Source organism: Megalobrama amblycephala, linkage group LG12 (genome assembly GCF_018812025.1).
Source record: "Megalobrama amblycephala isolate DHTTF-2021 linkage group LG12, ASM1881202v1, whole genome shotgun sequence".
Classification (NCBI taxonomy): Eukaryota; Metazoa; Chordata; class Actinopteri; order Cypriniformes; family Xenocyprididae; genus Megalobrama; species Megalobrama amblycephala.
In genome coordinates, this window is record NC_063055.1 from 37,649,460 (window position 1) to 37,671,266 (window position 21,807).

The following is a 21,807-nucleotide window of genomic DNA, read 5'->3' on the forward strand; positions in this document are numbered from 1 at the left end:
AATTTCAGAATAAAAATTATTTTGTAAAATATATATTTTGTATAAAATAAAAAATATTTAGTACAGTATTTGCTTTACAGTAAACTAAAACTTCTATAACTTTTTTACACTTTCAGTTTTTGAAGTGCTTTCACCGCATTCATGAATTACAAGTTCGGATAGTGCATGTTCACGTCTATATGCTCAAAAAGGGGGTGACAGTTAAGGGGTTAAAAATTCTGCGCAAAGTTGTGCAGAGTTGACGTTCGTCAATCACATCATTTCGTCACACGGGTCAAAGTGTAAAACTCCGCCTTAAACAAACTTGCGCTATATATCATCATCATTACAACTAAAATCTCGCTTTTCGCCTGTCATTTAGCTGTATTCGCAGTGTTTTTGAAGTAAGGCCGTGTCTGAAGAGTCTCTGCACTAGAGGAAGCGCACTGGTAAGTGCTCTGTCATGGATGTGACTGTGTTTGTCTCGCCATGTGTTCGGAAGCGTGCATGAAGTGCCGGTGTCTGCTGTAAATCTACATCTCAGATCCATTAATGTATGTGCGACTGAATGTTCAGAGGACCGTGGCGTGTCTGCATTGTAGTCCTGACGATTGTAGTCCTAATAGTTAGTACAGAATTTTTCTGAGAGTCTGGGATCAATCCTGAAAAATCTCAGTGGGAATTTTTATGGGGATTCCAACATAATAACACCAACACTAGTTCTTCTACACACTTAGTTCCCAAAAAGACTGTGAAGGTTAGCAATAATTGGTCAAGAAGGACATCAGGGTAAAGCTTCCCCTTAATTATTTAGATTAAATTGTAATATTTAAATATTAAAACACACATGCATGTCGCATACTCTCTTGTGCAGGTATTGTTTCGAATAAGTACTTCATGACCGTTAAAAAAAGGTATGTTCTATATATATATATATATATATATATATATATATATATATATATATATATATATATATATATATATATATATATATATATATATATATATATTTTTTTTTTTTTATTATTATTTTATTATTATTATTATTATTGCAATTGCAAACAATTCAAAGATGACATTAATGAAATACAACTTTTTAAGAACATAAGGAAAGGCAGGAACAGAACAAAAAAGAAAAGAGGATAAAAAAACAAGTATTAATCACATAACATGAAAGATCTCTTCATATCTTTTCAAAGAAGATTTTTTTTAAACATTTTTTGTTATTAATTAGTCTTAGTGATTTGATTAAATGTTCTACTTCACATAAGAAGTCTATAAACGTGGGTATTTTCTTAAGAAACCTTTGTTTGTGAAACTAGGATTTTGCCACAAGGATAAGAAAGTTAACAGTAAAGATTTGTTTTGGTTTTCATAATAGCAAACATCATCCTTAATGTGTAAATTACAGTTCATATTAACTTAATAGGGACTCAAATCTTTCCAGAAAAGTGATGAAACATTGCATGAGAAAAATAAAAGACAAATATCATCACTTTCTTTTTTACAGAAGGTGCATATATCAGCTACATCACAAAATTTCGACACAAGAGCATTACAAGGGTATATATTATGCAAAATTTTAACAGGTTTAACAGGTAATTTACCAGTGGAGTAAATACTTTTCATCAAAAAAGAGAGGCACCTACCCTATTAAATATATTATTAGGAATAAAATACCACAATCTGACCCAAGCAAACATTTTTTTTTTATCCAATTAAGTTTAGTATCATCAAAATTTAGGACTTAAAGACCCCCATCACTCCTTTTGTTTGCTAAAACATATTTTTTCAATTTGTGAGATTTATTACTCCAAATAAAATCAAGAAAAATCTTGTCTATATTTTTGGAGTTGTGATTATCTACCGCTAAAGATAGGGAAGGGAACACAAATCTGGATAATCCTTCTGTTTTGGATAAGAAAACTCTGCCTAAAATTGATAAATCTCTTTGGAGCCAATTAATAAAAATATATTTTGTTTTCAATAACCGTTGAGAAAAAATCAGAAACTGTCTACCAATTACATTTTTCATTATATGAATCCCCAAATATTTCATTTAGTGTTTATTTGGTATATTTTCAATTTCAGTTTCTACAGTGTCAAATAAGCAAATAATTTCACACTCTGATAAATGAAGTTTGAGTCCAGAAGCGTTAGAGAAGGCATTAATTGTAGTTAAGACTGGAGAAACTTGCTCTTTATCCTTCAAGAATTGGGGTTACAAGGGGGCGGAATTTTGAAAATATTCCAATTTGGAAACTCTTAGATCAAAATCTCAATAATGGGTAGAATATTTGTAATTCCAGTCATCATTTAAGAAACGGGCGTCTCAACCCCTGTGATGTGTGGCAGCAGCAGCGCGAGGCCTCGGGAGAATGACCAAGCAGACACAGATCAAGTGTGGTACAAAGCATTCTCAGATTTATTCCGGAAGAAGGGTCATATTTATAGACATAGGTCAAACAACAATCTCCAGGATGGCTTGAGCATGCAATCATACGACTTAAGAATCAAACCTTACCATGTATGGCATTTCAAGAAATATAATAACAAATAAGAAATGTATGTGCGTAAATGTGTGTGTGTCTTCAACTTCTGGTTGTGTGTGAGAGTGTCGGTGTGGTCAAGGACTGCTACTGTTTGTTTTGTCTAGGTAGGTACATGAGCTGCACAATGGAAAATTCCCAAGACACAGAGAAAGTCAAAAAGTGAAGCCCAAGAAATAAGAAATGATTTAACAGAAACTTAACAGGAATATATGGAAATTTGTAGGAATTTACGGGAATTAATTGGAAATTTATATACATTTATAATATTTATATAAACGTATTATATAAATAATATATAAACATTTTGTTTGGTCATAACATGTAATAACAGTTATTTATTTTTCGCATTCAATTAATTCTAATTAAGTACATATGTAAAAAATATATTTTTATTGCAGCAATTGTTATGTGTTATTTATTTCAGTGTCACGTGATCCTTCAGAAATCATTCTAATATGCTGATTTGATACTCAGTTATTATCAATTTTGGAAACAGTTGTGCTGCTGAATATTTTTTTGGAACCTGTGATGCTTTTTTCTATGGAAGCCCGTTTCCGCCACTAAAAAAAAAAATAAAAAAAAAAATAAAAAGATGAATTGCGACTTTTTATCTCAGAATTCTGACTTTTTAACTCGCAATTGTGAGATATAAACATGCAATTGCGAGTTAAAAAGTCAGAATTCTGAGATAAAAAGTCGCAATTCATCTTTTTTTTTTTTTTTATTGGCTTTTTTTATTGGCTTTTACGGGCTTCCATAATTTTCAGGATTCACTTATTAATAAAAAGTTAAAAAGAACAGAATTTATTCAAAACAGAACAATATCACTTTAATATCACTTTTTATCAATTTCACACATCTTTGCTGAATTAAAGTATTAATTTCTTTCAAAAAAAGAAAGAAAAAAATTACATTTTGAATGGTAGTGTATATTGTTACAAAAGATTTCTATTTTAAATAAATGCTGTTCTTTACATTTTTATTCATCAAAGAATCCTGAATAAAGTATCACAAGTTATAAAATAATATTAAGCAGCACAACTGTTTCCAACATTGATAATAAATCATCATATCAGAATGATTTCTGAAGGATCATGTGACACTGAAGACTGGAGTAATGATGCTGAAAATCCAGCTTTGATCACAGGAATAAATTATATTTTTATGTATATCAGAATAGAAAACCATTATTTTAAATTGTAGTTATGTTTCACAATATTATTGTTTTTTCTGTATTTTTGATCAAATGTGCATGTTATGGAATGCACATTTCATGCAGGGGGTGTGGCCTCAATATCCCTGCAGTAAGTAGTGTGCTGTGTGACTGTGATTGAGGAATGTGCAGGGGAAAAATTCAACTAAAATTGCATTAAATATGGTTGTTTTAACCAAAATTACGCTGCAAGAAGGTTTTTTCAACTACATTTAAGTACCCTGTTATAGGCTAACCTGCAATTTTGCAAATTCCCTGTTTATTCCCATTAATTCCCGCTAAATTCCCATATATTCCCGTTAATTCCCATATATTCCCGTTAATTCCCATATATTCCCATGGAAAGTTTCCAGCTTTGAAAATTCCCAGAATTTTACAACCCAATCAAGAATAAAGTAGTATCATCTGCTAATTGTGAGATTTGATAAAGATATTCAGGCCAGCAAAGTTATTATTGTGCAAAATATCTATAGATAATGTTTCTACAACAAATAAAAATAAAAATGCGCTCAAAGGACAACCCTGATGTATTCCATGAAGAATGGGAAACCTTGGTCATGTACGTGAATTTAAAATTATACAACTATCTATTTCTTTGTACAACATTTGAACAATATTTATGAATTTTGAGGGAAAACCAAAAGCCTCTAAAGAGTTTAGAAGGAACTGGTGATTTACAGTGTCGAAGGCCTTATAAAAATCAAAGAATAAGATGATTGCATCAGACTTGATTTCATCTCTAACTAGTGTAAATAGCATTTGCCAACAAGGAACGCTATTTGCACTTAGTGTAAATACACTCCAAGTATTCTTATAAAATTCTTTATACCTCCCCTTAGCATTTGAAATGTTGTATTGTATTTATATTGATTGTTTTGTTATTTTCTTCAATAAAAAAGGGAAAAAACAAAAAAACAAATCTACTCCCATGGCCTCATGGGATAGTAAAGGCTACATCCGAAATCGCATGCTTCCCTACCATATAGTAGGCGAAAAACATTATGTGACAAAAAAGTAGTAAATCTGAATTTACAGTTCTCACAATAGAGTACACAAAAAGTACACAGATGACCTACTACTTCCTACTAGGTACTTTTTGCCTACTCTCTTATGAGTACTGTGAATTCAGACATGCTTCTTTTATCAGATACTGTTTTCGCCTACTATATAGCAGGGAAGGGTGCGATTTCGGATACAGCCTATAATTATTGTAATTACTGTAATTATTTTTATATGCTTGTGAAAGCATGTGGCATTTAATTGGCATATTGAGGTTTGGTAGCATCTCTTTTCCAGGGTCAGTGAGAATGGACAGCTCTGGTGACCCCAGTGGGCCTCCACGGACGCCGCAGATAGGGGGAGCCAGAGGGTTGCCGATGGGCCGCCGGCTGCCCGCGTCCATCTCTCCGGGACGCCTGCCCACAATGCGCTCCAGAGACCTCACGCTAGGAGGCGTCAAAAAGGTTACCATTCATAGCTGAACATGGTAGTCACTACTAGACATTTCAGATTTGATTTCAAGTGTGTTGTCCTTTCTCCTGCAGAAAACCTTCACCCCCAATATTATCGGTCGAAAATCAAAAGAGGAGTAAGTGACGGACTCTTTTATAATTAGTGTCTACTTACCATCAATTCATCATCATTGTTGATGTGATGAGAGCGTCACTGTTACTTACAAGTAATGCTTTGCCACAGATTAAAATCTGATGAAGTAAAGAGACGAGATAAGAAGGATGTGGATCGAGGTCGGCAGCGGGACAGCCGAGGCAGGGGCCGAGGTCGCCCTGAGGTCATCCAGTCTCATTCTATTTTTGAGCAGGGTCCTGCTGAGATGATGGCCAGGAGGAAAGGTAAAGATGATGTGAGAAATCGTTAGGCCGACTGCTGTGATTTGAGTCCTCCTCACAGCTTTGAGAGGTTTACTGCTTTTAAACGTCAGCAGCAACAGTGATTGTTGATGAATAATTATGTTGACTACTACAGCAATAATAATCACAATCAACAGTTCTTCTGCTAATAATATTCTTAATTAGCCTAAAAGCAACATAACATTCAGATACCTTCAAATATCTGTGACACTGGGGAGTTAAAATAATGAGCAGTAATTTATTCTGATGTTCAGTCACAAAATTATGTGCACCACCATTCATTTGAGGTTGGTAAGATTTTATGTTTTTTAAAGTCTTTTATGCTCACCAAGGCTGATTTAAAAAAAAAAAAAAAAAAAAAACAGTAAAAACTGTAATATTGTTAAATATTATTATTATTATAATTTAAAATAACTGTTTTTTTATGCAAATATATTGTAAACTGTAATTTATTCCTGTGATCAAAGCTGAATTTTCAGCATCATTACACCAGTCTTCAGTGTCACATGATCCTTCAGAAATCATTCTGATATGATGATTTGCTGCTCAAGAAACATTTCTGATTACTTTCAGTGATGAAAACAGTTGTGCTGCTTCATATTTCTGTGAAAACTGTGATACATTTTTTTTCCAGGATTCTGAATATAAAGTTCAAAAGTTCATTAAAATCTTTACTGTCAATTTTGATCAATTTAATGCACCCTTGGTGAAGATAAGTATTAGTAATGTTTAGTAATGGTAATGTTTAAAGCAACAACAAAAAAATGTAATATTTTTGTGGAAAGCGTGATACTTTTTTCAGAATTCTTTGATGATGAATAGAAAGTTCAAAAGAACGTCATTTATTCAAAAAATGAATATTTTGTAACATTTTTAAATTTCAATTTAATCTTTGCTCAAAAGTATTAATATCCTAAAAAAGAAAAATCTTACTGACTGCAAGCTTTTTGAATGCTCATGTAAATATACAATAAGTTTTAATGTTCATGGAAAACCTGGAATTATTAGGGAATTTTATAATTCTTTTCAGGCTTGAAAATCATGAAAGTAACTAAAATCTTTAAAAAAACGTGAAAAAGTATTTCATTGGACACAAATTGCTCTTCAAGAGTGAATTCTCTATAAAATGATGTTAAATGCTAATACAGTTATCAGTCCATGTAATATGGTACGTTTGACTCCAGAAGCCGAATATTTCAGGAATGTGGTGGAGAAATTTAAGAACTAAAACAGCCATATTGATCATTCCGTAATCAAAATTAGGGCTGGGACAATACATCGATCCTCGAAACAATGAATCTGGATCGATTCTGATATTTTCTCTCTCGAATCGATTCTGAGCTTAGTTTTAACAGCAGATGGCGCTCTAGGCTATTTTTTAACCACACACTCAAATGCTCATGAAGAAGTGTACTAGAGAGCACTCATGTAAGTGGTTAAATATACTTGCACCTCAGCTCAGAATGCTTTTATGATGTGAGATTAATGAATGTTGCGATCCTATCAGATTTATGATAGCAACCTGATTCGTAACAAAGCACTGTTCGCCAGAGGAGAACTGGCCCCCCGACTAAGCCTGGTTTCTCCCAAGGTTCTTTTTTCTCCATTTTAACAACTATTTGCCACTTGTTTGCCACCTGATGTCACCTGTTGGAGTTTGGGTTCCTTGCCGCTGTCGCCTTTGGCTTGCTTGGTTGGGGACACTTGACATTTGACTTGACATTTGATATTCAACAGTATTCTTGACATTTATTCAACAGTGCTTTGATCTGCCTGCATTGACACTATTCTTGAAGAGCTGCTGTGCAGCAAAAACTATGTACCAGTTATCAATGTAAAGCTGCTTTGATACAATCTGCATTGTAAAAAGCGCTATATAAATAAAGGTGACTTGACTTGACTAATGTAAACACAGCCCATTGCAAACACCCTTGTAATTCACTTCAACCTTTTCCAACTTGAACTCGAGGTTTAAATGGTGTGTGTGTAAAGGAACTGGAAGCAAGCAGAGTACGAGTGTTTCTAAAGCACGCAGCGTCATCTGCTGTTAAAAACTAAGCTCAGAATCGATTCGAGAGAGGATTGCGATACATCGGAAAATATCAGAATCGCTCCAGGTTCTTTGTATCGATGTATTGTCCCAGCCCTAATCAAAATGTTGGGATTAGTGTTAATATCTAGGGCAGGGGTCGGCAACCCAAAATGTTCAAAGAGCCATATTGGACCAAAAAAACAAAAAACAAATCTGTCTGGAGCCGCAAAAAATTAAAAGCCTTATATAAGCCTTATATGAAGGCAACACAGGCTGTAAGTGTATATTAGCTATATTAGCCTATCAAAATGACTAAGTAGGCTACAAATACATAATGAGGTATTCCCGAGGTATATATTTAAAAACTGCTGAAAGCTACAGAAAAAAGAAGCAAATGGATCGGTGCAATTCACAGAAACAGCTGGACTCCAGCAGAGAAACATGGATTTGCAGTTATCATTTTGTGTCAAATTGTCGGATTTTGAGGTAAAATCATTCCATATATATTGTATTGTTATATATTATGTTGACAAATCATCTAATAAATATTTTCCATCTTATATTCTGCATAATTGTGTGTTTTAAAATAAACACTGACAAAAACTATAGGCTACTATAAAACTATATGTTTTAGGGATGGGCAATATGACGATATAACATTGATATAAGTGATTACGCGGATTTAAACCTACCTATATTGTAGTTATTCACAGGCAGATTTGCTTTATGTATTTCCCCGGCGTCAAATCAGGCACATATAAATGTCAGGAAACACGACTCCTGGCTACATGTCAATATCCATGGATTAGGTTTATTTGACAAGTTGTAAGAAACACTTTCGAGTCCAACCTTTAGTGTAATTCGTTTGTTTTTACTCGCGTTTTCGCAGTTTCCTCTATTAAATCCAGTCATGCAGCAGGTTCTTTTGCCAATCAGTCCAGCTGAGGGAGCGTGTTCCGGCGGGAAAGTGATGTCGATGGCTATGACGCAAATTTTCGTTGACAGAAATGTTGAAATTTAATATTTAGTGTACACACATTTTTACAGCATTGGAAAACGTTAAGAATGTTTGTGTCATGTTTGTCCTCCTACAGAAACCATATGAAAACAAAAAAATATATTTTTTCCATTTTCATACATTTTTTAAAAAGCTCCAGGGAGCCACTAGGGGGGCGCTAAAGAGCCGCATGCGGCTCTAGAGCCGCGGGTTGCCGACCTCCGATCTAGGGTGTTTACAAGTCTGTTCAGTGATTTATAAAAGAGTTTAATGTTAAATATAATTCACATTTTCTTGTCTTTTTGTCTCTGCACTGTCTATTATTTTTTCTATATTTGATCAGGTGTATACGATGACACCAGAGAAACAGCCAACACTGGCCCGTCACCCATCATCAACATCAAAAAGGAGAGAGAGACCGAAGAGGAGACTAAAGAAATCCTGCGCAAACTTGAGAGGGACAATGTATGTTTTCAAAAACACAAATGGCAGCTTATTAACTAGGAATTAAAAAAATCAAACCTGTACCTGGTCATATTACAGCCCAAAATCAAAAGGAAGAAATAAGAAATTCAGTTTTACTTTTAGAAAATAAAGCTTATTTTAAGTCCATTAAGCATTGAGACATTAGTTTTAATAATTAATCATATTTTTCATCTGAATTCTCATTACTGCATTGCAAAAAATGGTGCATCTGAAATCGCATACTGAGTAGGTACTACATTTGAATTTGCGACCGTTAAAAATGTGCATTCTATATAATATGAAAATAGATAGTATGAATGAAATTCGGACGTACTACATCCGCCATGTTTTCATTGTCATGTGACTTACCGGTGTCAGTTGCGTCGCTTCACTGCCATTCACAAATCCTCTTAAATGAATTAATTAACCTTTTTTGTATTTTGATTTTAATGTGAAATATGACCTGGGTCATGTTTTTATGTGATTCTCTCAAATGCAAATATTGCCAATTGCTTAAATGAGAAAATTATGTCAAGTCTTTGTTGTGTGTCACCCACAAGACTTTGGTTGTGTTGTAGTTTGTGGATGACCCACACCTGAGAGGTGAGAGAGGAAGCTGTCCTGTGCAGCTGCCGCTGGCCGTGTCTGGATGGGTCTTCAAACAGGAGTTCAGTGAGAAGACCCCGTCAGATCCTGAACCAATCAGCACTGGAGCTGAAGTCAAGGGTAGGAGCGACCGCACAAACTAGCACCTGTCTTAAGGTGCGGTCTAGTGGTCGACTAATGTTGATTTGTTTGTGGCCAATGCTGTTTGCTGTATGTGCAGATGTAAAGCCGATATATATTATCACACTATTTAATTTAAAGGTCGTAAAAACACATGCATATTAATTGCTGAAATTAAATAATTTACTTTACATATTTACTAAATTAGAAATTATTTAAAAATGAATATTTAAAAAATAATTTAAACTTGATAAAAATATTACTTTTATATATTATTTTTTATATATATATATATATATATATATATATATATATATAAAAAATATATATATATATATATAATATAAAGCCTATGATGCAATCATAGAAAAGATTGCTCTAATTCACAAATGAATCATTCTGTGTGACTTGCAAACAGATTAAATAATCATCTTGCTCATGAATCGGACACTTTTTTGTTACTTTTTGTACTTTGTTATTGTCAACCACTGATGACTATACCTGTAGACAAGAAATTTGGGGGCTCGTCCGGGATATTCCCAAGAAATTGAGAATCACATGAGTTTTTAGTTGGGCATTGAGGGATTTATTAGGAAAATGTGATTCTATCGTAGTTTATGCGCATGGATTCTAATTAAATGAAAACATTATCCGCCTCAATTGAGCACATAAGCTTTTTATGCACATTTTTTAGTATTTCACTTCACGTCTTTCTTTCTCTGTCCAGCAACCTTGAGTTTGGGAAAGGCACTTTATAAATAAAACATTATTATTATTATTATTATTATTATTATTATTATTATTATTATTATTATTAATTGTAATGAATGCCAAGTGTGGTAAACACTTGGCATTCATTACACAGAATTGAAGAGTGACACAACTTTCTCTTATCATCCATCCCACCTCGTCTTCCCTCAGTCAAGCAGGAGCCATTGGATATTCCTGAAGCAAAGAAGGCGGAGCCTACGTTCAGACTGCCACCCTTGCCCAAACCTGATTTGCTGCCTGATTTACTGGAGGTGTGGAATCACTGCAAAGAGGAGGAGCTTCTCTTCATGCAGCTCCCTGATTCGCTGCCAGGCCAGCCGCCCACCAGTGACGTCCGGCCCACCAAAACAGAGGTGCAGTCCAGTGATGGACAGACCATGATGCAGAAGACCGAGACACAGGTGGCCACTAGCTAGGTTTTGGGTCACATGGCCATGTGAGTTTTTGCATATGCTCATGTTTTTTGTTCTCCTGTGTGTGTGTGTGTGTGTCAGGAGGAGTCACAAGAAGAGAACAGCTGTTGTCTCAAGGATCTGCAGGAGGGTTTGGTGGGAAAGATGCTCGTAAGGAAGTCGGGCAAAGTGCAGCTGATTCTGGGTAACGTCACCCTGGATGTGGCCCTGGGAACGCCCTGCGCCTTCCTGCAGGTCAGTTACACACACAGTAGGTCTAGTGTATGTAGATTTTCAATGGCTATGTTTTCATCAAAGTTGCGAATTTAACTTAAGCGCAACATTGGAATATTGCTTAAAGCATTTGCAAATAAAGCAGCTTCCTGGGAAATTGGTGCCAAATTTCTGTAATAAAAATGAAAGTTGCTGCAATCAGGGAAGTTTTTTCATACATCATTAATGACTTAGAGCGGCAGACGAAACTTATTAAACGCTGTCATGTTCTCTTGCGTTCGGATGCTGGTGTTTGTGAACACAATCATGAGAGGGATTTAAACCAAATCAATCTGATGACAGGCTTTGGCTCCAGCGTTTCAGAACCACCAAACCAACATTTGAGATGCTGCGATGCGATTGGTCTGCTGGTTAGTCCAGTTATATCCTCTGTTGAGGCAAAGTCACATGAGTTTTTAGTTGGGCAATGAGGGATTTATTAGGAAAATGTGATTCTATCGTAGTTTATGCGCATGGATTCTAATTAAATGAAAACATTATCTGCCTCAATTTTTTTAGTATTTCACTATTCAGTGTTTCTTTCTCTGTCCAGCAACCTTGAGTTTGGGAAAGGCACTTTATAAATAAAACATTATTATTATTATTATTATTATTATTAATTGATTTGCATTTGGAGTTTCCATCCATCATTTTTTAATATGATATCCCAATATTTGCATGAAAGTAGGTGGATAGAAACAGCTATTCATTGTAAAATGCCTGATAAGGTGTGGTCAGTGCCAGTCCCTATGACTAAAACGGCATGGGGAACAATTGCAAAATGTCTGATTGCATGAAAATGAAATTTATCCCATGATTTACTCACCCTCAAGCCATCCTAGGTGTATATATACTGTATATATATCTATCTTCTCTCAGACAAACACAATCTGAGTTATTTTTAGAAATAATAGGTTTTTGTTAGAAAAATATACATATTTAAAACTTTATAAACTAAAATAACTGGCTTCCACCAGATGACCATATGCATACTGCACAAGTTGACTTGTGCCATGGATCATGGAATGGACTAAAAGAAAGAGGTGCCGTGGTTTGCAGACCTTCGCACACTGGATAAGAAGCGGCATTATAATTGCACCAAATTCTTCTTAATGTACTACATATTATAAAGACTTCATCCTAGTCTGTAAGATTGTACATCTTAATATTAGAAACAGTACTAGGCTAATAGTATTAGTTAAATGCCTGATATTTTTTTAAGCTTAATTTATGACTTTATTTTTTTTTTTTTTAGAATAGAGATCACTGTTCTTCCATTCTGAAAACAAAACATTAGACAAACAAAATATGTAGGCTAATTTACTTGAGTTTATGACAAAATGATTTATTTAATCTTATTTAATTTAATCTTATTTTATTTAAAAGTCTATTTATAAATGTCTAAAATGTTATAAATGACTAAAAAATATTTATTAATATAAATGAATTTATTATAAAAATATTTATTAATATAAATGAATTTATTATAAAAATATTTATTAATATAAATTAATTTATTATAAAAAAATCGTTTGAAATAAATGAATGCGTTTTTGAATGAATCTCTTTAAAGGGTTAGTTCACCCAAAAATGAAAATTCTGTCATTTATTACTCACCCTCATGTCGTTCCACACCCATAAGACCTTCGTTCATCTTCAGAACACAAATTAAGATATTTTTGATGAAATCCGATGGCTCAGTGAGGCCTGCATAGCCAGCAATGACATTTCCTCTCTCAAGATCTATTAATGTACTAAAAACATATTTAAATCAGTTCATGTGAGTACAGTGGTTCAATATTAATATTATAAAGCCACGAGAATATTTTTGGTGCGCCAAAAAAAACAAAATAACGACTTATATAGTGATGGCCGATTTCAAAACACTGCTTCAGGAAGCTTCGTAGCATAATGAATCAGCGTGTCGAATCTGCGGTTCGGAGCGCCAAAGTCACGTGATTTCAGCAGTTTGGCGGTTTGACACGCGATCCGAATCATGATTCGACACGACATGAGGGTGAGTAACAAATGACATTATTTTAATTTTTGGGTGAACTAACCCTTTAATGATTCAGTGATATATCAAATACATTTTAACAGTCACTGGTCGCCACCTAATATAACTTATCTTTATTTGAAGCGTAACATTAGTTTCAAAGGTCAATTACTCATTTTGATCGCGGCTGCAGCGACATCAGAGTCTATATCTGGACTACAAACTTTTATCCCAGTACTTTCATTATTATTTAATGTTTGCAACACAGATATGTAGCCTACTGTGTAGTTGAAAAGACATAGTTTCAAGCATAAAGCTTACAAGATGAGGATCAGCAGAGGCGTGAAAGCAGTTCCCGGGCGGCCCCTCTGCTTCTGCAATCCATGACTCGCGCCAAAGGAGTAACCTCTGACGCGATGTATTAAATAGGATGTAGGAGTGCTGTAAGCTTAGACGCCTCTCACGGTTCAAACAAATATGGCTGAGCAACAAACTCAAGCTCCTCTTCTCTTATATCGAAATCCTCCAACATTTCTCTTGATGGTTTTAGACTTCTAATTCATGACCGGTGTTTTGTTTTGATCTGTCCTTCTGTGTTCATCATAACGTAATGCGTCGGGTCACTGTTTCGCCGCAAATCGATGTGTACGGCAAAGCTAGTTATTATAGTTAATAAAGTTTTAAATATGGATATTTTTCTCTTAAACCCATCACTTCTCTTCAGAAGGCCTTTATTAACCCCCTGGAGCCATATGGATTACTTTCATGATGGATTTTTTTTGGGGGCTTCAAAACATGTCATAATAAAAAAACATAATAAAAGCTCCCTGAGATGATACGAGAGACCAGACATAATAAAGTTCTCACGCTATTCAGTTCAACCTACAATGCAAAAACTGTGTTTTCACATTAATCCACTTCTAAAAGCTTGAGGACAAAGTAAAGGGGGAAAACATGCATTTTCATGATTAGTGCATATCTGATCTGAATGTTTGTTTGGGAAGCACTGCCAGCTGCTGGGGTGAAGATGTTATGACATCATTTCTGGACCCAAATTTCAAAGGCCCAACCCTGTACTTAAATTGGTGACACAAACACCATATAAGCACATGACCAATATATCTCATCATGGGACTTTCTGTACACACAATCTATACACTATCTAGCTTCTGATCACATGCTTTTCTTGTGTATTTCTATTATTCTCTCTGTGTTTGTAGGAACTGGTCTCCGTGAATACCGAGGGCAGAAGGGGAGACCTGTCTGTGCTGGGACACGTTAAACACAAGCTGGTTTGTTCACCGGACTTCCAGGCTCTTCTGGAAAACAGAGTTTGAGGAGCGGCTGCTGGAATCGCCAGTGTTTCACTCGAGTGCTGTATATGCCTTTTGTGAGGAAATATTCCCACGTACTGTCAAGGATGGAGAACTCGGAGTGAATGAACGGAAATTATTTATATATGCAAGAAAATTTATTTAGAAGAATTTATCAGTTGTCATTCAGGAGACACTATTACACATGTAAATATCGTGGGTTAGAATAAATAATTCATTTATAAAAATCTGAGTTTGAGTTTGAAGCCTTAAGTTAATAAAAAAAAAAAGTGCCATAAATACCAATTTTTTTTTCTTTTCTTTTTGATTAATTTATTGAATCAGCCCTCTAATGGTGGATTGGCACCTTTCAAAAACATTAAACTTTGACTACATGTAGCAGATATTGTTTTCTTAGGAAAAGGGTGTTTTTGTGGCCATAATTTTGATACATTTTAGGACACAATTCCTCAAAAGTAAATATTCACTGTCTGGATCTCTTATATTGCTTCATGACTGTATTTCTGTGACATTAGGGGCTGTTATTGTTTAGACATCAAGTGCTGAGTGTGCTGTTTGTCATAAGTTGGCACTATGGTAAAATGTATTGTTTGAATAAAATACACTAGAATTAGACAATTAACCATTTAAGCCACAAATAGGTCATTTATACAGTATGATGGGGTGTTTATACTAACAGCAGTTGTTTTACTGGTTCTAGAAGGCATTTCTAACATTACTGGCAGTAGGGGTGTGCAATATGACCAAAATCTTATATCACAATATGAATAATTTTATTTAATGGTATCAATATACATCACAATATAGTTCTTTTTTGCTTTAAATGGGATTTTTATGATTTCAAACATTCCATTGAAATTTCATAATTCTTGTGACCATTTTCAATATCAAAAATTACTAGCTTAAGTAGGCTATAAAAATCTCAAGCTTACTGAAGACATAGAAACAGTATTTAAAAAAAAGAAAAGAAACGAATTACAAGCATATAGAAAAACAAACTACAATAGAACAAAGATACAAATGAAATAGACCTATCTGAAAAACTTCAGGCACTAGAAATAAGAAATACTACATAAATTGTATAAAGTAATCAAATGTACAAAAGCATTGCATAGTCTTCACTGTAAATTAAACACATTCTTATTAAAAGATTCAGTCAAGAGCAGTAAGAGATGTTCTCTATTTTGTTGTTTGATTAAGAAAATAGAGAAAATCAACAGACAGCAGCAGGTTTATTAGGCTGCTGTCACTTTAAGACCAAATGCACTGATCCAATATACTCGTGCATTTTCTTTCTCAACTGTTTTCGTTCACTTAAGACATGAATGGCTGTGTTTACAGGGGTGCTTGCAAAGATGGGTGTTTTGACACATACATATGTGTATTTAACCATTCAAGACAAATTAGGCTTCAAAAAGAACTTGGTTCTGTACTCGCATGCTCTATGAGCAGCAGCTTCATGTGTGCTCGTCTCTCAGTGCACGCAAATGGCGAATTGAGTTCTCTTTTGCTGCTTGCTGTGCTTCAGCAGTTTAAAATCAGTTATTTTTAAATTGCAATGCTTAAAAACAGATGTAAATGATAAGCTTTTGTGACCGCGCAGCACAGCAATGTCACATGAGCGTAATAGCGATAGAGACTATAGTCCAAAAATGATACCGGTTGACAAATTTCTATCAGTTAATCATATCTAACTGGCGATGTGCATTATTAAAAGTTGAATATCTGACCACAAATGAAATGTCATGCTGGTGAAACTCCATCTCACACTCTAAAAAATAAAACATTGGTTCAACAAAAAAAAAAAATATGTTAACGTTTTCGACTAGAATTTTTAACTTAAGCCAATTGGGAGAATTACATTAATTCAAAGCAATATTTTGAGTTGATCCAACATAATGTTTTAAGTAAGGTGAAGACGCTTTTTTGCCACAATAAAACGCATTTCTAAGTAACATGAACTTAATAATTGTCAACATGAATGCAGCTATTTAAGTTGATCCAACATAATGTTTTAAGTAAGGTGAAGACGCTTTTTTGCCACAATAAAACACATTTCTAAGTAACATGAACTTAATAATTGTCAACATGAATGCAACTATTTAAGTTGATCCAACATAATGTTTAAAGTAAGGTGAAGATGGTTTTTGGACACAATAAAACGCATTTCTAAGTAACATGAACTTACCAAGCACCGCTTGTCACCATGATGGTAAATCTCCAAAAACCCACATTAACAGAAACTCTTCTAAATTAGCATAACAAAACACTAATTACTGCTAAATCTCCCTTACCATTAATCTTGTGCAAAAAACATTATATAACACTTAATTTTAGCATTTACTCTCCCTTTCAAGTGCCATGGGCAAAGCATGATGGGAAATATAAATCCCAGCCCAGTTTCACTTAACTTAAGTTCGTCTAAATTAAAAGAAGTGTTCATACAACTCAAAACAATGAAACACGTTTACATGTCATCAGATTGTATTTTACATTAACAGAACTTAAAATTAAATACATTTTTGATTAACTGAAAATGTTAAACTATGACAAGTCATGATAGTATATCGAATCAATAGACATAATTTGTGTGTCATCCAAGCTCAATAAAATAACAATTACAAGTAAAAAGTCTAACAGCATTTCAGAACTTGATTTTTTATTTCACAACAATATATATATTTAAGTAATGACTTAAGGTCCCCTGAATTAGTTTTTAGAGTGCAGTGGCAGTTCCTTGGCTGGTTCTGAGCATTAACTTTAGTGTCAAAACATTGACATATGGCTTCTGCCCAACTTGAGTACAGGATGCACAGAATATCAGTACAATATGGCTTATTATTTTTATTAACGCTATTGTTAAATTGTTCATGCTCTCCATCATCTTACACTCACTTACAGCTGGCCTTTAAAGACAATTTTAATTTGGTAAGTGTTAAATATAATCTCTAACCACTCAAAATAAATTCCTATTGTTTATACTGTACATTATATTGTTATTCTGTAAATGGCTAAATTTGCTTCCTACATTAATTTTAACAGAAGTTGACACATTATGTTCTTGCTCCATCCATGTTAGAAATGCACACCCAACGAGAGTTGAGAACGAGATTTCATTGAGACTTTTCTTGGTTAAATAAAAAAATAAAACCCACAAGACACAAACAACAGTTTCTATATTATTTATAGATATATTATATGATTTATATATATTATTTTAATTGTTTAATCAAAATTATTGGATATTATTAGGGACATGTATAGAGTCTCTACTAAATTCTATGCCCTTCTGGAGCAGAGCTTGTTGGGATTCGTGGTCCCATTTGCATCAGAGAGTGAGGCAGAGCAAACACTCCACAGCAGCTTCACGAAGATATGACGTGGCTGGTCACAGATAAAGTTGTGTCCTTATTCTGGATGCTGCTGCTCCTGTTTAATGGCTTGAAATGGCTAAAAATATGTGTAATGCCAGCTGGGGCTTGTTGATAACATTACCTTCGTCAATTCCTGCCTCAATCCTTTCCTCTATGCATTTAACCACGGTCACTCCCAAACCCGCGGTAAGATCCAGCCGTCGAGCCACATAATACATAATCATGTAGGAAAAATTTGTAAAATAAGTTAAAAATGTTCCTCAAGTGGTAACATTTAAATTAACTGGTCTTGTTCAAGACAAAGAAATGTACAAACCCGATTCCAAAAAAGTTGGGACACTGTACAAATTGTGAATAAAAACAGAATGCAATGATGTGGAAGTTTCAAATTTCAATATTTTATTCAGAATACAACATAGATGACATATCAAATGTTTAAACTGAGAAAATGTATCATTTTAAGGGAAAAATAAGTTGATTTTAAATTTCATGGCATCAACACATCTCAAAAAAGTTGGGACAAGGCCATGTTTACCACTGTGTGGCATCCCCTCTTCGTTTTATAACAGTCTGCAAACGTCTGGGGACTGAGGAGACAAGTTGCTCAAGTTTAGGAATAGGAATGTTGTCCCATTCTTGTCTAATACAGGCCTCTAGTTGCTCAACTGTCTTAGGTCTTCTTTGTCGCATCTTCCTCTTTATGATGCGCCAAATGTTTTCTATGGGTGAAAGATCTGGACTGCAGGCTGGCCATTTCAGTACCCGGATCCTTCTTCTACGCAGCCATGATGTTGTAATTGATGCAGTATGTGGTCTGGCATTGTCATGTTGGAAAATGCAAGGTCTTCTCTGAAAGAGACGACGTCTGGATGGGAGCATATGTTGTTCTAGAACTTGGATATACCTTTCAGCATTGATGGTGCCTTTCCAGATGTGTAAGCTGTCCATGCCACACGCACTCATGCAACCCCATACCATCAGAGATGCAGGCTTCTGAACTGAGCGCTGATAACAACTTGGGTTGTCCTTGTCCTCTTTAGTCCGGATGACATGGTGTCCCAGTTTTCCAAAAAGAACTTCAAATTCTGATTCGTCTGACCACAGAACAGTTTTCCACTTTTCCGGCCTTGACATTTACGCACAGAGATTGTTCCAGATTCTCTGAATCTTTGGATGATATTATGCACTGTAGATGATGATAACTTCAAACTCTTTGCAATTTTTCTCTGAGAAACTCCCTTCTGATATTGCTCCACTATTTTTCGCCGCAGCATTGGGGGAATTGGTGATCCTCTGCCCATCTTGACTTCTGAGAGACACTGCCACTCTGAGAGGCTCTTTTTATACCCAATCATGTTGCCAATTGACCTAATAAGTTGCAAATTGGTCCTCCAGCTGTTCCTTATGTGTACATTTAACTTTTCCGGCCTCTTATTGCTACTTGTCCCAACTTTTTTGGAATGTGTAGCTCTCATGAAATCCAAAATGGGCCAATATTTGGCATGACATTTCAAAATGTCTCACTTTCAACATTTGATATGTTATCTATATTATATTGTGAATAAAATATAAGTTTATGAGATTTGTAAATTATTGCATTCCTTTTTTATTCACAATTTGTACAGTGTCCCAACTTTTTTGGAATCGGGTTTGTATATTGTATATGACTGAATCAGCCATTGGGTTTATAAAGGTCAATTCAAGAGAGATAACTGCACATAGTCTGACTGCATCGTGTTACTAAATTACATAACAAACATTTGTGGGGTTAAAGCTAATGAATACATGATGAATGAATAAATGTACATTGATTATAACCACTGAACAAACTGATATTTGATCATATTGTCAGTGATTCAGGAGAACAGAACAGAACCGCTGCATAAAATATGATTTAAAAGATCTGTGACTTCTCATTAAGGGATTGTTAACCTTAAAAACTTAAATCTTTGAACAGTAGTGTGTATTTGTATACGTAATGTATGTAATGTAGGTGGCTGAAGAGAATGCGCATGATGTGGGAATGGAAATCAGAATAGTCTTTAATAACTCTAAACAGAACACTCACTTTAATACAAAGAAACTGAGAACACACAGGGCTTAAATAGACGGGATGATTAACGTAACTTGGTAACTCAACGAATAACAATAGAAACAAAACATTAAAGGGAACACAGGAAAAACGGGAACAGAAGACTAAACCAAAACAGAACTACATGCAACAGTATACTGTATAAATATAAAAAAAGAATTACATATTTTTAACAGCTCTTGCACTACAGGTAGTCAAAACTGTCAATTATATATTTTATGAAATATATGAACATACATAATGGGGTCATGAAAATGCACTGCAGAACTGTGCAGCACTGTGCAATCATTTATTTATTGACTTCTTGGTACAGTAAATAACCGGTCTAATCATAAAGAGACCTATAAATACTCTGCTCGTTATTGTATTTTATGGCTCCTGCTGGTGTTTCAGGTTGATTTCCTGCTGTCGTCCTGTTGTGGCTGCTGCGGTGACTTTTTTCTCTGCCCTCAGCTATCAGATGAAGCCCTAAATACATGGATATAAAGAAAGATTTAATGTCAAATGTATCTTTGTCTTTTCGTTGAATGCACACTGCCTCTTAACTGATGTGTGACATTTGATTTTGAAATGTGATCATTTAAATTGTGGATGGGATTTTATGGTAAATGCTTTGTTCAGTTGAGTTATAATCTGACTTTGTAATAATGTCAAATTACAGTTTTTACATTAAAGTACATTTTAAGTCATATGTTTTAAAGAAGTACATTTAATTTGTGTTGACTAACATACTAAAGCACATGTACTTGTTTATAATTTTAACTGTTGTAGTATGTTATTCAATATTATATTAAAATTTAGTGTTAATATATTTCAAATCTACTAAATTACAACATCATACAAGAATGAAGGTTTGGTTGACGTCATTCAAGGCAGACGACACATCATAGAAGGAAACTTTTTTAAGAATAACGTGGACAAATTGTTTAACCCGACGGCCAGTCAGGAATGACAAGTTGCTTCAGAATATCTATCCATTCCTTCTAGGAGATATTCCTTCCAGAATATCCATCCATTCCTTCTAGGAGACTCATGCAGGTAAAAAAAAAAAGTTATAGCATCAAGTATCATCTAAGGAGTCACATCATTATTACATCTTCCAAGTATTGATTTTGATTGGGAGGAAATTCTGATTAATACATTAATACATTACAAGTAATGTGCGTTACGTAATCAGATTGTTATGTAATTGCAAATTACATAACAATCTGATTACGTAACGCACATTACTTGTAATGTATTACTTGTTACATCAGAAAGGTAATCTGATTACATAAAGCACATTACTTGTAATGCGTTACTTTACTCGTTACATAAAAAAGTAATCTGATTACATAATACACATTACTTGTAATGCGTTACTTGTTACATCAGAAAAGTAATCTGATTACATAATGCACATTACTTGTAATGCGTTACTTTACTCGTTACATCAGAAAAGTAATCTGATTACATAATACACATTACTTGTAATGCGTTACTTGTTACATCAGAAAAGTAATCTGATTACATAATACACATTACTTTACTTGTTACATCAGAAAAGTAATCTGATTACATAATGCACATTACTTGTAATGCGTTACTTTACACATTACATCAGAAAAGTAATCTGATTACATAATACACATTACTTGTAATGCGTTACTTTACTTGTTACATCAGAAAAGTAATCTGATTACATAATGCACATTACTTGTAATGCATTACTTTACTCGTTACATCAGAAAAGTAATCAAA

General features: G+C 34.3%; 1 protein-coding gene across 2 annotated transcripts; it reads left to right on the plus strand.

The window, feature by feature from the left end:
* The first annotated feature begins 258 nt into the window (after positions 1–258).
* Positions 259–15,223, plus strand: polr3d (polymerase (RNA) III (DNA directed) polypeptide D). Of its 2 annotated transcripts, none has more exons than XM_048210986.1 (9): positions 259–428; positions 5,030–5,210; positions 5,292–5,335; positions 5,443–5,597; positions 8,988–9,109; positions 9,688–9,835; positions 10,757–11,007; positions 11,101–11,253; positions 14,488–15,223. In XM_048210986.1, the coding sequence occupies exons 2-9, from the start codon at positions 5,055–5,057 to the stop codon at positions 14,602–14,604; spliced, it is 1,146 nt and encodes a 381-aa protein (XP_048066943.1). In that variant the 5' UTR covers positions 259–428; positions 5,030–5,054; the 3' UTR covers positions 14,605–15,223. The 2 variants fall into 2 exon arrangements, with proteins under 2 accessions (XP_048066943.1, XP_048066942.1); XM_048210985.1 differs by having other exon boundaries at positions 260–428; positions 5,044–5,210.
* The last annotated feature ends 6,584 nt before the right edge of the window (positions 15,224–21,807 follow it).

Bases quoted from the DNA above. Each gene is read 5' to 3' on its own strand.
- polr3d (XM_048210986.1), top strand. From the start codon at position 5,055: ATGGACAGCTCTGGTGACCCCAGTGGGCCTCCACGGACGCCGCAGATA. The intron at 5,336-5,442 runs GTAAGTGACGGA...GCTTTGCCACAG, and splicing joins GGTCGAAAATCAAAAGAGGA to ATTAAAATCTGATGAAGTAA. The intron at 9,836-10,756 runs GTAGGAGCGACC...GTCTTCCCTCAG, and splicing joins CACTGGAGCTGAAGTCAAGG to TCAAGCAGGAGCCATTGGAT.